The 16,172-nt window shown below is 49.2% G+C and overlaps 1 protein-coding gene across 6 annotated transcripts; it reads right to left on the reverse strand.

The window, feature by feature from the left end:
- Window positions 1–1,311: 1,311 nt before the first annotated feature.
- On the reverse strand, window positions 1,312–15,181 carry LOC117351710 (disintegrin and metalloproteinase domain-containing protein 15-like). Of its 6 annotated transcripts, XM_033927434.1 has the most exons (13): window positions 15,122–15,181; window positions 13,741–13,936; window positions 13,195–13,303; window positions 11,314–11,491; window positions 11,099–11,176; window positions 10,900–11,011; window positions 9,604–9,748; window positions 8,907–8,966; window positions 7,675–7,783; window positions 6,609–6,686; window positions 4,857–4,928; window positions 2,920–3,047; window positions 1,312–1,970 (listed from the first exon to the last, which is right to left on the reverse strand). In XM_033927434.1, exons 3-13 carry the CDS (start codon window positions 13,260–13,262, stop codon window positions 1,913–1,915), a joined length of 1,086 nt encoding a protein of 361 aa, XP_033783325.1. In that variant the 5' UTR covers window positions 13,263–13,303; window positions 13,741–13,936; window positions 15,122–15,181; the 3' UTR covers window positions 1,312–1,912. The 6 variants fall into 6 exon arrangements, with proteins under 6 accessions (XP_033783325.1, XP_033783326.1, XP_033783327.1 ...); XM_033927435.1 differs by lacking the exon at window positions 8,907–8,966 and having other exon boundaries at window positions 2,921–3,047; XM_033927436.1 differs by lacking the exon at window positions 6,609–6,686 and having other exon boundaries at window positions 2,921–3,047.
- Window positions 15,182–16,172: the final 991 nt, after the last annotated feature.

Raw genomic sequence — 16,172 nt, forward strand, 5'->3', positions numbered from 1 at the left:
TCCCACCCGTCCCCGCCAGGATCCTCTCCGTCCCCGCCAGGATCCTCTCCGTCCCCGCCAGGATCCTCTCCGTCCCCGCCCGTCCCCGCCAGGATCCTCTTTGTCCCCGTCAGGATCCTCTCCGTCCCCGCCCGTCCCCGCCAGGATCCTCTCCGTCCCCGCCAGGATCCTCTCTGTCCCCGTCAGGATCCTCTCCGTCCCCGCCCGTCCCTGTCAGGATCCTCTCTGTCCCCACCCGTCCCCGCCAGGATCCTCTCTGTCCCCGTCAGGATCCTCTCCGTCCCCGCCCGTCCCCGCCAGGATCCTCTCTGTCCCCGCCCGTCCCCGTCAGGATCCTCTCCGTCCCCGCCAGGATCCTCTCCGTCCCCGCCAGGATCCTCTCTGTCCCCACCCATCCCCGTCAGGATCCTCTCCGTCCCCACCCGTCCCCGTCAGGATCCTCTCCGTCCCCACCCGTCCCCGTCAGGATCCTCTCCGTCCCCACCCGTCCCCGCCAGGATCCTCTCTGTCCCCACCCGTCCCCGTCAGGATCCTCTCCGTCCCCGCCCGTCCCCGTCAGGATCCTCTCCGTCCCCGCCAGGATCCTCTCCGTCCCCACCCGTCCCCGTCAGGATCCTCTCCGTCCTCGCCAGGATCCTCTCCGTCCCCACCCGTCCCCGTCAGGATCCTCTCCGTCCCCGCCTGTCCCCGTCAGGATCCTCTCCGTCCCCGTCAGGATCCTCTCCGTCCCCACCCGTCCCCGTCAGGATCCTCTCCGTCCCCACCCATCCCTGCAAGGAATTACCTCCATCCCCGCCTGTCCCCATAAAAAGCAGCAATTACTTCTGACATGATCATCAATTCCACAGTTTCTTTTGTGTTTGCGCTGCTGTTTTCTTTGTGGAATCTCTTTGGAACCCTTTTTTTGTTTTCTGTTCATGTAATTAACTTATAAACTTTTACTAAAGCTGACGTGTCAATTATATTATATGGACGAACCCTGCTTCCTGAGCCTTCCATCCCCGTGGGAGTCCCGTGGGTCAGAGGGGTGTCCCCGTGGGAGTCACGTGGATTATGGGGGATTCCCGCGGGACTCCCGTGATCCCTGTTCCCATGCAGACCTCTACCTAGGTCTCCTATCATACCATCTCTTTTAATATTTTCTATTTAATGCACCCTTTTTATTGTAAAACCATTTAGAAATTTTAGGATTGGGGTGTGAACTAAGAGACAGGGCCAGGCACCACTGCCCTTGCTCTGTTCCACACACATATAAAAGAGCTTCTTCGTCTACAAGGCCACAGGCAAACCCATGAAATACACAGACGCACATTGGTTTACAGCAGTTTTAAAATATAGACTTACAAAGTTGCTGATCTTTCGCCACAGTATAAATAACAGAACAGACCTCTCCCCCCCACCCTCCAGCTGCCCTTTAGTCCTAAATTTACGCTCTAGGCCCCTGCTTCCAGAATCCACAGGTGTGATGAGGTTCTCAGTGGTTAGAGACCGGAGTAACGTTTGTGCAAGTCCGAAATGTATCCACAGTCCTCGGGCTCCGGTAAAACGTTCTGCTCCCTCTGGTTTCCAAGTCCCATGCCCAGCCCAGCCCCCATGTTTCCCCCATGATTTTATCTGCACCTTTCCAGCTTCTGTCTGTATGAAAGAAGATCACCCCCCCCACACACACACACAGTTCAGCACTACGTTGTAGCCTCAGTCTCTCTTACGGTGGGCCAAGGGCAGGCAACATCCTCTTCTCACCTATGCTGGACTGGTAGAATCTACCCCCGTGCCACAGCAAGGTCGAGGCGATGGATGCATAGGACCCATGCAGAAGCTGCGGAAAGAGTTCCACCGCAAGAGCAGAGTGGTTATCAGCTTCCCCCTTACCACCCGTTCGTGTGCGTCGACGACCAGTGTCCGGCCTCAGTTACACTTGCTGCGCCTGGAGGTTCCCACCAATGGCTGTAGGCGGAGGGGGCGCCGGCCTTTGGAATAGAAAAAAAAGAGAGTCAGAAGGTGGCAGAGGGACACCTTGAAACAAGCTGGAGTTGGGGGGAAGGCCTGGAGATGGAAGGGACATCCAAAATGACATTTCCTGCCCATCTCTAATCTAATCTTTGATTTTGTATACCGATTCATCCCAACAGGAGGACTCGACTCAATTAACAGAATATTAAGAAATTTACATAAGATTAGAACAAGAACTGTATCTTTTAAGCCAAAAGTAGTATCTTTTATGATTGATTATTTCAGACAGAAAAATCATTCATAAATTTCTGAAATAAATAGGTCTTTCAACGCTTTACGAAAAGTGGGTAGATGAAAGAGAACTATAATTGTAGAAGGGATGTCATGCCAAACTTTTACGAATAAAAAAGAAAATGATTGACAGAAATTGGCCGTAGTTGGGGTTTTTTTTTTAACAGTGGGAAAGCCAAGTTTATATGTCTGAGACCCAATCAGAGACCCCAAAAATGTGGAAGGATACAGAAATTATTCCACCATCAGCTTCATTCAAACACATCACATTTCATCTTATAGATTGCATTGGGAAATTCAAACAAAAATACAATTTAAAACAGAAATTCCAAGTGCAACTTCACAGGACATCCTATGCCACTCTATAGCTGGAGGCTCTCTCTGGCACAATGCAAGTACTAAGATAAAACTCTAGCAGTCCATTTCTGAAACCGAGATCCTATCCAGCACACACCCCTGCTTATGAATGACGTTCGTTCCTGTCACGGTATATGGAAACCCAACCCATCTGGAGACATTACCCGAGTGAGCATGCCAGACCCTGATGGTTATCTCGGGGCAATGCCTTTCTGCTATGGTTGGAGGAGTTGCAGGCCTGCGTTGCCAGCAAGTATGTGGTCAGCTTGTGGATTTCTTCCTGAACACTAATTTTATGTGGAGGGACTGGACACTTGCCTGGAAGGGAACACTACTGCCTGAGGCGTGTATATGGGCACGGCAGAAAGCAGCTCTTCTTGGTCTTGGGTCGCCGGGTCCGAGGGTAGGGGCTTCTTTGGGGGAGGTGGTTTCACAGGAACTTGAGGCTGAACGATAAGAGAAAAAAAATATTCAGAACCAGGAAGGCTGCGTCCCCCTTCTCAGCACTCACCCCATGTGGCCCAAACGCCTTCCCTTTGACTCTGGAAAACAGTGGTAGAAGATTAAAGTCCTTTCTCCACGCCTCATCAGGGCCCACAATGGGCTAGCAGAAGGCACGGCTAGACGCTCCGAGACAGCGGAGGGCCTCAGTGGGCACACTGGACAGTCACAGCAGAGAAACTGCTCTACGGGACTACTGAAGGGCTTCCAAACAACCTCCTCTACTAACAATAGCTCTCAAATAGAGAATGACACAGTGACAAAATTCATCACCGTTCCTGTCCCCGCAGATAACCGCGGGAAACCATCTTCATGTCATTCTTTAAGGAGAGAGGGAAGAATCAGAGTATAATTGGGCACAACCACTGACCCGCAAGCTTTGCTTTGAAGAATGCTAGTGTACAAGGACCGAAGTTGAAATAGACACTAGAAAATGACATGGGATTATGACAGGAACGGTGATGAATTTTGTCACCGTGTCGTTCTCTACTCTCAAACACAAAACCTCACCCAAAATACCACCAATTCACCTTGTTTCTTGCATCCAGTTTAATAAGAACGAGAAAAGGAGAAAACAAAGGCAAGGGAGATGATCTAATCAACCAACAAGAAACCTTGATTATAAGACTATCTCAACAAGGATCCAAGTTTCGGTATTTACGATGCCTTCCTCAGGGGACACTGAGATGAAGTCTCTTAGTCAGTTAGGATTGAATGTCAACCCAGCTGAATCCTTTAACCCAGCGGTCCCCAACCCTGTCCTGGAGGACCACTAGCCAGTCAGGTTTTCGGGACAGCCCTAATGAATGTGAATGGGGCAGATCTGCATTCCCATCGTCTTCACTACTTGCAAATCTCTTTCATGTATATTCATTAGGGCTATCCTGAAAACCCGACTGGCTGGTGGTCCTCTAGGGCAGGGTTGGAAACCACTGCTTTAACCGATAGCGTTGGCTTCGCTGACATTCAACCCTAGCTTACTAAGAGACTTTGTCTCAGTGTCCTCAGAGGAAGGCATTGTAGACAGGGCTGTGGAGTCGGTAGATAAATGTTCCGACTCCGACTCCTCAGTTTTTTGTACTTCAGACTCCGACTCCAGGTACCCGAAATTTCCTCCGACTCCTCGACTCCAACTCCGACTCCGACTCCACAGAACTGGTTAATTTTCAGATCGTTAAAATGGAATGTCAAGTTGAGAGAAATGAGCATTTTCGACACCACCTTCTTTTTCCTTTTAATCAAGGTACTAAGGCCGCAGAAGCTGCTCGCAACATTTGTGCTGTGTATATAGTGGGTGCTATAGCTGAAAGAATCGCTCGTGATTGGTATGCCAAGTTCAAAAATGGAGTCGGTAGATAAATGTTCCGACTCCGACTCCTCAGTTTTTTGTACTTCTGACTCCAACTCCGACTCCAGGTACCCGAAATTTCCTCCGACTCCACAGCCCTGATTGTAGATGCCGAAACTTGGATCCTTGTTGGGATAGTCTCATAATAAAGGTTTCTTATTGGTTAATTAGATCGTTTCCCTTGCCTTTGTTTTCTCCTTTTCTCTTTCTTCTCTCACGAGGCAAGTACTCTCCGTTCGGCTCTATCCAGTTTAATAAGCGTCACCAATATATTCACTACGGCATCGGCGCTGTCATAAAAACCAGCAGCGCCAATGCTGGCGCTGCAAAGCTCCCATCACCAAAGCCACACCAGCACTGAGCAGAGCAGACTCACAATGCCCACACACCGTGCCGGCCGTGTTACCTGAGACTTCCTTGGCACGGGGTCATCTGGCAGAGGTCTTGAGGGTGGGGCAGGCCTGTCGAAAGCTGTGCCCTGGACAGACAGAGCGGGAAGAATGTGAACAGCAGAGTGGCAGGAAGCCAGGAGCATACGCAAGAGAGCAACTCACCCTGAGGGGCACCTGAGGCCCCCTAAGACAAATGGGATCCTAAGCAGTTAGGGTGGGTGAGCCATGCGGTTGCTGCATTGCATTGTCTTCGGAGACTCCCCACTGGCATGCATCCTACATGCGTGTGCTGCGTTTATACGTATATAGGGTAACCAGATTTGTTCGTGCAAAAAAAAAAAAAAAAAAGAGGATACATGGCCCCACCAGGTACCGCCTCCAGACCCGCCCCCACATAATCATCGACTCTTCTTTCCCGAGTCCAGGCCGTGGCTGGAGGGCCTCTGAGCATGAGCAGATGCGACGTCACACACACGCGTGCATGCATGTGAGATCATCACGCCGCATCAAGGCACGTTCAGTGGCTCTTCAGACGTGGCCCCAAGCTCGGGGCCTTACAAAACCTGGACAAACTGCAGGGTTTGGGAAATCCATCCAGGCACCCAGACAGTCCTCTCAAAAAAGGACATGTCTGGATTTTCCCAGACATCTGGTAACCCTATATGTTCAGGACAGAAGGACAGGGAGAGAGGAGGTAAATTCTTAGAGCAGCAGCAGGTTCTAGCTCTCTTTCCTTGCTAAGAGGTCAACACTGATCTTCACTGAGCGAAGTGGAACTTGCAGCTTTACCCCCCCATTAACTTGCATAACACCTCCCCCCCACCCACCCACAGAACAGACGATCCACCTGTCATTATGCAATCTCCTTTCCCACAACAAGGGTGCCAAACTGAAGTCAGAAAAGTCTGCGACAGGGTCAGGTTTTCAGGATATCCCTTCACGAATATGCACAAGATACATTTCCATAGAATGGAATCCGTGCATGCAAATTGTTCACGAGAGGTATCCTGAAAAACCATTCATGAGATATTGCATGCACTGCTTCCATCTCACGCATATTCATGAACCACTACCAACCAATCAATTCATCCAAATAACCAAATAGTGGTGGTTGGTGGTGGATACCAGGCTTGGGCTAACCCTCATCGAGGTAGCAATCTGTGAATATACTATTTGAGGGAGCAGGTAAATGATAAGATTGATGTCACTCGTAGACAATATGCGTGATTTGTGTAATACATAAGTGAGGTGGGGTTTTATGTATTTGTTTGATTATGTTTAGAAACATGAGGGGAGACTTCCCGTGTCGCAGCTCCTGATGACGCAAGGTTGCGAAACACAGCTCTGTGTTGGGCTGGACCCGATTCCTTAAAGTGAAATCAAGGAGGACAGCCATTGTGATCTTTTGCCAAGGAGGGTAACAAGTTGATGAACATCCGAGCGGACTTTTTATCATGAATTTGTGAACTGTGGGGTGTAAGCAGTGGGGTGGCGGGGAAGGCAGTCTCGTTGGGAAGGTTTGTGATTGGTGTAATAGCAGTATATGTATTTATGTGCTTTTATCAAGATTAATATACAAATATAATAAAAATGGATATTTTGGTACTATTTATCGTATGCATATTCATGAAGGATATCCTGGAAAAATGAACGGATTGTAGTTTGACACCCCTGCCCTCACTAAAGAGATTGCATGCTGTCATCTTCCGGTCCCAGCTGTCCCACATCATCCCACCACCAGCCCCATGCCAGTAATGTGGTGTTACCTGTAACTGCTTTGGGACCGGATCAGGTGGAAGAGGCTTGGAAGGTGGATCTGGCCTTGTAGAGTCTTGAGAAAAAGGCTGAGAGGTGCCAGCCACATAAACAAAGTGAGAAAGGAGAGACAGGTGGCAGGAGAGAAGAGAGAGTGTGCCGTTACTGTTACAGTGGTGAACTCATAAGCACATGCGGAGGGGATGTCACGAGGCCTCATGCAGCAGACATGCAGAAAAGTGGGAGGAGGAGGTTAGGGTGAAACCTGCCCCTCCTCCACAACTGCTGGCGAAGGTCCTCTCTCCATCCAGCTTGCCACAGGCTCTAAAACCCATCATTTTGGGTCTGCAAATCGGAGCCAGAGCCTCAGTTAGGCTAGGAGGAGATCAGAGTGTGCTAAAATCAGCCTCCGTCCTTCCCCTCCCCCTTTCCACTCGGCTTCCTTGATGCGGTTCTTGTTTCATCCTTTCCATGCCCGATGTATTCCAGTGTGGAACAGATGGGATGGCACAGAGGCAGTGTGGCACAGAGGATGTGACTTTTCCCTCCTTTCCCGCCCCCCACTGAGGATTACTCAGGAGACGCTAAACTGGCGAAACGCCCTTTCCAAACTCAGATGTGCAAGATTCTAACTTCCAGGGGTTTAGTAGCGTACAGGGGCACTGAGTACACCTGATACAAGCAGAGGACCCAGAGTTAAACCGACTCACGATGAGAATTACAGGCTAGCAGAGTACAGCTAACCACAGAGGTATTCAGACATGGACACAACCATCAACTGTACAGCAGATATATTCTCTAGCATACATTTTACAGTGGAAAATGTCCTGTCTCAACCTCCCCCCCCCTAGAATTTTTCCAAGAAGACCTAAAGGAAGCCCCTGCTCTGAAAGCCTGGCGTCCTAACAGCCACAATGTGTAACGGGCGATATTCTCTACACTCCACAGAAACAAGTGATCTGGCCCAGATGTTCCAGAGGTGGACAAAGATGAGCCGCGCAAACATGGAAGCCAGAGGTTCACCATCCCATGTTCCTCCTCAACCCAGCGCACCCTGTGCCTTCACTCATCTCGTACCTTAGTCGTGGGCGGCATCACCTGGAGCTCTGTGCTCTGCATCCGCTGAGGGGGTCTTGGGCGTTCAGGGGGTGCCTGGCCCATGGCTCGTGCTTCTGTATGAGAAATCCTGCCAAAGAACAATTGATATTATTCTAACCTGAAAGTGCAAAAGGGCAAGGCAGAGCCCAGAGCAAAAAGAAGTCCCCTATCCTATAGCAAAAGCAACCCACCACCTCATTTTATGCACCCAGGAATCACAATCCTGTTCCATGCACCTAGCATTTCTCAGGGCCCCCCGTCCCCCACACTGCCTATAATCCGTAACAGCTGTGTAACGTTGCCTCGGCTAACATAAAACAATGCGACGGAGAAGCTGCAGAAATTCCAGAGCTCAGACGAGGCGCGGACCCTCTGAAAGCTCCTCCCCTCACTGGCTGGCATACTGCTGTTTCGCAAGGAGAAACCCTTTGGGACCACCTCTAGCCACAAAGCCTCAAGCACCAGAGGACACCTGTTCCCTTATCCCTCACACAAAGGATAATTTAAAGCATGGGAGTTATTTACAGTAAACCAAAACGTTTTAAACATTTTCCTATGGGCGGAGCTTCTGCTTTAGAAAGTTCTAGCAGTATAACCTTACCCCACCCCCCTCTGTCTCCATTGTACCAGCACAGTGATCCCCAGGTCTGATAGAGACAAAAAAAAAACTTTATATAAACTTTGCCCTTCCATTCTTTGTACCCACAAGCTCCCATATGCCCTCTTCAGCTTCTAAACCCACTTGTTTGTCATGGGTGGGTGCGAAATCCTGTTCGGTCCCTTAGAGCCAGATATAATTGGCAGAAACCTGTGTGTCATGGCTTCACTGATTCAGTCTGCAAAGAGGACAGAGGCAGGAACAGGCAGAGGGACACCAGCAGAAAGCAGGCTAAATTTAAACGTTTATAACCTACTGAAGCATTTCTGATCGGGGGAGGTCTTTCCTGGGTAATGTGGTAGCTCAGAAGGACCCTCTCGACTCAGCAGTGAAATCCTGGGATCTGTTTACCTCTGGTAAGAGTTAGTGAGTGAACACTGTCACAAGTTACCTTAGGGGTAGACTTAGGATGGGAGGAAAATGTGTACTATAAGCCAGAAGGGGAAAACAAGCCACCTTTGGGTTTTCCCCCTAGTCTGCCCATACAGAAATGCTGCAGCAGTCCCCAGAGCCATCAGTCTCGCCAGTAAACAGGGAACATTGCAGACTTTACCGGTTCCCCTCAGCCGTGACGCCTTCACCGAGGAATCGGACTCGAGTCTCAGGCTCTGCACTGGAGGAGAAGCAGAGTCAGGTCGGGATTAGAACCCAGCTCTCCAAGTCTCTCAGCATCACCTTATTCCCCAACCCTCATCCCAGCCTTCCTTCCTAACACACTCCATTCCCCCCACCCCCCCACCTCCCACCAAAGGTTCAAAAGTAGTCACAAAACACCATAAATTTTCTGCGCCTCACAGCCTCTTCTCTGGCTGCATACATGGGCAGAGATATCTGTTCCCTGATCGGAAATGGAGAAACGCCTATGCATCCCCCCCCAGGAAGGTCCCTCCTGACAGAAACCGCCCGCAAAGCTCCTACAGCTACTTCATCCCCCAACTCTGGAACCAACTCCCCCCGCAAATCAGATTACAGAACTCATTGATGGCCTTCCGGAAAGCGGTAAAGACCCTCCTCTTCAACTAAAATTCATCCACAATCTACGCCTCACCCCCCTTAAACCCCCCCTCCCCTCTACCCTCGCTTCTCCTTTCTAAACTTCCACTTTAATTGCCGTATAGTCCAAATGTACGCCACTGCGAATGTTTGCTTGTAAGCTGTTCTCAGCTACTGGGAGGACGGGATAAAAATCTAAACAAATCAGACAAGTCAGGGCTGCATTCAAGCATCTGGTAGGTGTGGGACGCAGGTACCTGTACTGGCAGCTGGAAGCCTTTCTGAACCTGCAGAGACCCTGCCTCAGGGTGCTGCGCTTGAAGTAGCAGACGCCCACGAGTATGGTCAGTGGAAGTACGAGGAGGAAGAGGAGGAGGAGAGCTGTGGATACAGCGCTGCTATCTGCAAGGGAGGAGAAAGAGGACAGAGAAAAGGAATAGTGAACAACAGCAATGGGGAGAGAGATGTGGAAAGAGAGACAGGCGCAGAAGGATAAACACGGAAGCGTGGGAGATAAGGTGGGGGGGGGGCATGAACGTAATGGAGAGCCGGGAGAGGGATAGGCACGGGCAAAGCAATCAAGTCAGTGCTGTGACGTCTTTTGATGACACAGACAAAAGCGAGCGACTCCACTTCACAAAAAAAAAGCATTCAATATGCTCTTATACAGCAAGAGGGAACCCTTCACACTAGAGAATGACACGGTGACAAAATTCATCACCGTTCCCGTCCCCGCGGATAACCGCGGGAAATAATCCCATGTCATTTTCTAGTGTCTATTTCAACCTCGGTCCTTCTACACCAGCATTCTTCAAAGCAAAGCTTGTGGGTCAGTGGTTGTGGCCATTCATACTCTGATTCTTATGGGAGCCAAGGATAATGAAGCCATTGTGACATCACTGATGTGATTGGCTCTTAGGCACTGGTGGAATGAGGCATTATGACATCACAATATCTGCTCTGGATACCAGAGACTGTCATTCTGTAGTGTCTGTTTCAACCTCAGTCCTTCTACACCAGCATTCTTCAAAGCAAAGCTTGAGGGTCAGAGGTTTTGCCCAATTATACTCTGATTCTTCCCTCTCTCCTTAAAGAATGACATGAAGATGGTTTCCCGCGGTTATCCGCGGGGACGGGAACGGTGATGAATTTTGTCACCGTGTCATTCTCTACTTCACACCCCTAAAGAGGCCCGAGAGCAAGAGGGAGAACCCCTCACAGAAATCTGGGACCAGAGCTAGGCGAGAATCCCTCACACAGTTTGAAAGGAAATTCACTTCTGGGAGCCAACAGAAATGCACCCACCACCCCAAGGGGCCTTCCCATGCAGCTCCCCCCTCCAAACTAGAAGTGCGTCAGTAACCTTTACACTTCCAAGATACGTTCCTTGCTTAAGCTTCACATCAATCCTTATCCCTCCTGGCACTGCGTTCACTTTTTCATCTTTGTTTGAGAAGAAGTAAAGAGAATGCCAGAGATCGCCAGGACAGAGACTGAATAGACCTGCTGTTATGCTTTGCATTTCTGCATAGAGCTCTGTGCTTTGCAATTACCTTTCTCCGGTTCCAGCGGCCCACTTTCCACACTCCCTCCGTACCCCGAACTCTTGCAGTCTGGAGGGGCCCAGCCTGGATCACAATGGCAGTTCGCATTGCTGTTACACACCTAAGAGGAACAGAAAAGACCGAAAGGACAGCTTATTGAGCTCACCCATTCCTGCGGCACGGAGCCCCCCCTCAAAATTAGTCTTACCCCGTGCCCGCTGCATTTTCTCCGACACTCCTGGACCCCCAGGGCGGACACTTCCTGGCACTTCTGGTTGATGCACACCTACAGAGCAAGGGTATCTCGTCAGCTGTCAGCCCAGGGCAAAAAACAGAACGGTCAGACAGGCAGCCAGAATCTCACTTCCTCGCCACTCTGTGCCCCCGGAACACATGCAAGGAAAAAAGAGTCACTAGCGCTACCTTCCCACTGCCGCAGGCTGTGCCAGGCATCACCATGGCCGGGTCCATGATGTCATCGCCAAGGTTGAAGAAGGCTCTGCGGCATGCCGTTTCCCTGTGGTTCACGACCTCCGCATTGGAGCCCAGCAGTGGGCGATCGTTCCCTCCCTGGCACTGAATCTTCCCGCATTTCATATCTCTAGAAGAGGTGGAAGGAGGAGAGATGGCAGTGTGGAAGTTTAAGACAAGAGATTACGGAGCTCACCATCAAAAACTTTAAAACGTTCCAAAAGCAGGGACGTTTCAAGGACCGATACGCAAAACCAACTTTCTGGACGTGAAGCAGCACTTTCTAAGCTGCACTGCGTCCAGAGATCAAAGGGGCACGTGGGAAGGTGTGTTATGACCTGGAATCGGGTGGGCTTTGACCTAGCCCTACCCCAGCCATAATCAAAACTTTCCTAGAGGGAACTTAAGACGCCGGCAGTTAGACCTGTTTGAGTTGCGTCTAAGTTCCACAAAGGTGCCCAAACTGAGAAGACGACCACTGGAGGATTTAAGGCATGATCCTCCCCCCTTACGCCACAAGTGGTCAAGGCCGCCTCCCACCATCCAAAGAGTGAACCTTCCTCCCCCCCCAAACCCCCCCCCCCCGTAGGCTTCCCATCAGCTGATCACGGCAGAGAAATCCTCATCTGCTGAGCCGGTTTCGGGGATTCCTGGAAGCTCAGCTGATGGGGATTCCCCCTGCCAGGATCAGCTGAGCAATGGAGCCCTCCCCCCCTCCCCCTGAAATCCCAGGTCCTGACCCAACATCCTCCACATCGCCATTTTGAGCCAATCAGGGTCCTTGGCCCCTCCCACTGCATCCCAAGGTTTGCAGCACACAGCCCTGTAGGCAGGAGGGAGTGAGCTTCCCTCCTGCTGTTTTCTCATCCGAAGGTACGGGGGATGGTCCAGGGGCCCAGAAATGTTGGGGGGATGTGGGGGGGGGAGGAGATATCAGGGGATGTTGGGGAGGTCTGGGATATCAGGAGGATGTCAGGGATGTGAAGAGGATGGCGGGGGAGATCCATGGATGTCAGGGGGGAGGGGTGTAGGGCTCCGCAGCTCAGCTGATTCTGGCAGGGGGAATCCCCAAAACTGGCTCAGCTGATGGGGATTCCTTCTGCCGCAATCAGACAAGGTAGTTGGTGGGTACGTCTTTTGGTGGGTGCGTTTGCTTTTGTACGTTTTTCACGTGGCCATTTTTATTTTTGAAAATGGGCAAAATAAAAGATAGACGTTTGGCAGCTTTGAAAATGGACATTTTCCCTACTGGGGTCGAGGACAGCCTTGCACAAAACATCCAGCCTCAGACTTAGGCACACGTTCGATTAGGCCCCTCCACCTGATATACAAAAACGAAGCCGAGTGTTCTCTTATAACGTTTCGCTCAGAGACACTGATCTGGATAATTCTTACATTGGTCTGATGAAAATAGTCAGAATCTTCCATGAAAATAAACCCCCCAACCCCCTTCTCCAAACTCTTCCTGCAAGGTTTGTCTCGCAGCATACGTGTCTCTCTGCCCTTCTCCCTACCGCCGCTCAGTAGAAAAGGCCTCATCAGGGTGTCAACGGCTTTGAACGTTGTCATTACTGAAGTTGGTAACATTTGAATGTCTTTGCTGCTTTTCTTCATCTTTTTCCTACTTACGTTGTTCTTTTTAATTGTAAACCATTTTAAACGGATTTGTTTTCCATAATAGTGATATAAATTTTTTTATAAACAAACAGTTCTCCCCCCCCCCACACACTCTCAGTTACATTCATGAGGCTCCAGCAAGCGGGTGAAGGCCCAGTCTTCAGGCCTTTGCAGTTTACTCCCCCAGTTCTTAAAACATCAAGACCTTGGACTTACTGAGCCCTGCAGGGGATGTACGTGCCGTTCAGGTTCCGTCCACAGTTACCGTATTTATCGCCCTTCATATTCACAGAACGAAAGCAGTCGTCGGGGGCCTGGGTGGAGCCTGGAAAGCCACACAAAGAGAAAATAAAGACATTCATGGCCCTGAGGGGTGTCACACTTGAGGGAGGGGCTCATTGATCAAGACCTCAGGCATCTCCTCACTCTTCTCCTACCCCGTGTTAGCTCCATCTGCCTATTCCTCCTCTCCCAGACCCCTCGACAAGACATCCCAGCTGTACTGAACTACTTCTTTCATAAAATGCCTTTTAACCACTTCTCTCCTGTCTACATTTTCTTGAATTAGACCCCCTGTCACTTAAGGACACCTATCCCAACTCTCCCCTCTCCAAGTCATTGTGGCACCCTACATAGCACCAGGGTCATCTCTGTACATCCTCTTCCTCCATATAAATCTATACCCAGGTTCTCTCTCACTCTGCATTACCCTCTTCCCTTCCTTTGGCCCCACCTCCCTTCCATTGGCCCCACCTCCCTTACCTGGGCCCCAGAGGACCTGACACTGTGACTCATAGGTCCTGCAGTCTCCGCTGTAGCAGAAGGCTTGGCCATTCTTGCACGGATGCCCATCCTGGAGGAAGACATTAGGAGGGCAGAAGGAGGAGACTCCATCACAGTACTCGGGTAAGTCGCATTCGCCCAAGGGCTCTCGACACACAGAGCCGGAGTGTCTCAGCTGCAGAGCAAGGAAAGAGATGGGAGGGGTGTCAGGAGCACACCTAGCACCCCCAGGGTACAGACGGAACAGCAAACCTTACTCCAAGAAATTTCAAGTATTCCGTAGCACATGCATGCAGGGAAACTTTAAGAAAGAGTGGGTTCAAGGCTGGAAATACAGGCCGGCATGGAGTTCACTTCCATATATATATATATATATATATATATATATATATATATGTATATATATATATATATATATATATATATATATATATAAAATCGGATGTATGTGTGTGTGTGTATGTTCCAACATAACTCTGAAATACATGGACAGATTTCAACCAAACTTGGTACACATATCACTTACTATGTGTGAAAAAATACTATGGGGGGGTGGGATGGGGGTGACATGTAAAAATGATTGAAAGCAACAGATTTTTGTGTCTACCCCATAGAGTTTTCGGCCTCGCCGAGATGAATACTCAGCATAACTCTGAAGCGCACGGAGAGATTTCAAACAAATTTGACTTGCTACCTGGGGAGGAGATGGGAAGGGGGTGTCTAATCCGTAGTTTTTGGGCTCGCTGAGATGACACTCCCAATGCTGTTGTAAGTCCAAGTTCCGGCCGTAATCATTGAATACAAGCCTATCGATACCGGAAGATTGGGATAAATAAATGGGTGATCAGCTAGCACCCAACAAAACCAAAGATAAGAATATCCTCTTCCCACCTGCCAAGGAACATGGCCACAACTCTTTACACAAGCCACTGAGCAAAATGTTTGTTTTTCGGTGGTTTTGATATCCTGTTTTAACAGTTACGTTTGTTCTTTATGCTCCACTTACGTATACGTAAATAAAATACGACGAAGACTCTTGCGTGATGCCCATTTGCAAGGGGAGGCGCAGACGTGCAGAGCGCGAGTGGAACGCTAAGTCACACGCGTCCCTGCTGCCTTCGGGGGGCCCACGCTTATGCAAGCTCTAAACGCTAGGCGTGCTGATACCAGGTTGCGCTACTGTTCCGACACCTAACCTAAGCGCCTTAGATCTGTTCTAGAGCAGGGTCCTACCCCCAACCTTCTTGCTTATTTATGCCAATATTTTTGCAATGCTTGTTTGAATTTTTATTGTGAACGTTTGATATGTGAACCGCCTAGACTTTTTATGATAGTGCAGTCGGAGAAATTAGATTCTTACCTGCTAATTTACTTTCTTTTAGCTTCTCCAGACCAGTAGAGGTTATTCTTTACGAATGGGGTGTATATCCAATCATGACCAGCAGGTGGAGACTGAAAACAAATTTTATTAAAGAAATGACAATTTTGCATGAGGTAAAACTCTTTATAGTTTATAAATATTTCCTTTTGGCCAAGACTTAATCATAATATTGTAATTTATAGCTAAGGAGACACAGGATCAAGAAACTGCTTTATTTTACTTTTGTGATTATGATAAACATACCGAGGGCCACAAAATAGTGCCTGGCGGGCCGCAAGTTTGAGACCACTGGACTAGATGGACCCATCAGTCTGGCTCAGTCTGGCTATTCTTATGTTCTTTTGACCTAAGAGAACTCTTTTTCAGCTCTCGTATCGCAAACACTCCAGTTTTCTTCAGGATCACCAGAAGTCTATTTTAACCATCATTTAAGTTGGCAAGTAGTAATTTAACCATGTAAATTGGCAATGTGAAAAACTTCCCATAATAGAAGTTAATTCATAGGCACGGCATATATGTTTATACCCTGTGATAGTCCAGAGGCTATTAACCATCCCCTCTAACTGTATCCCCCACCCTGGCATTCTGTCTGTCTTATATGATTAGATTGTAGGCTCTTTCGAGCAGGGACTGTCTCCTTCGTGACTCTGTACATCTCTGTATACGTCTGGTAGCGCTCTCGAGATAATTAATAGCAGTAGCAGAGGCCACTGTGTAGGTACCAACATTTCAAAATGATTGAGGATGCCAAATAGAGTACAAGACTCCCTCTCGTCTTGCCACAAAAAAGGAAGTTCTTAAGTATTGGGGGGGGGGGGGTGCTCAGACCCCCACTGTCACCCACGGGGCTTTATTTTATAACAGGATGCTTGTGAGAAGTTCATCAAAGTGTGTATTTTAACTCTTCCTGAACCAGCTCCAATGGCAGGTCAGTGCCAGCATACCCATTTGCACTTGGTTTAATAAAGGGGAAATGTGTGCTTATATTCTATGCATACATTTTGCAAAATACATATATGCATTGCAACTA

Source organism: Geotrypetes seraphini, chromosome 18, assembly GCF_902459505.1.
Source record: "Geotrypetes seraphini chromosome 18, aGeoSer1.1, whole genome shotgun sequence".
Taxonomy (NCBI): domain Eukaryota; kingdom Metazoa; phylum Chordata; class Amphibia; order Gymnophiona; family Dermophiidae; genus Geotrypetes; species Geotrypetes seraphini.

Excerpts from the sequence above, each read along its gene's own strand:
- LOC117351710 (XM_033927434.1), bottom strand. The coding sequence starts at position 13,262 with ATGAAGGGCGATAAATACGGTAACTGTGGACGGAACCTGAACGGCACG. Across the intron at positions 11,012-11,098 it reads GAAAATGCAGCGGGCACGGG|GTGTGTAACAGCAATGCGAA; the intron begins GTAAGACTAATT and ends TGTTCCTCTTAG. Across the intron at positions 9,749-10,899 it reads GCCGCTGGAACCGGAGAAAG|ATAGCAGCGCTGTATCCACA; the intron begins GTAATTGCAAAG and ends CCTCCCTTGCAG.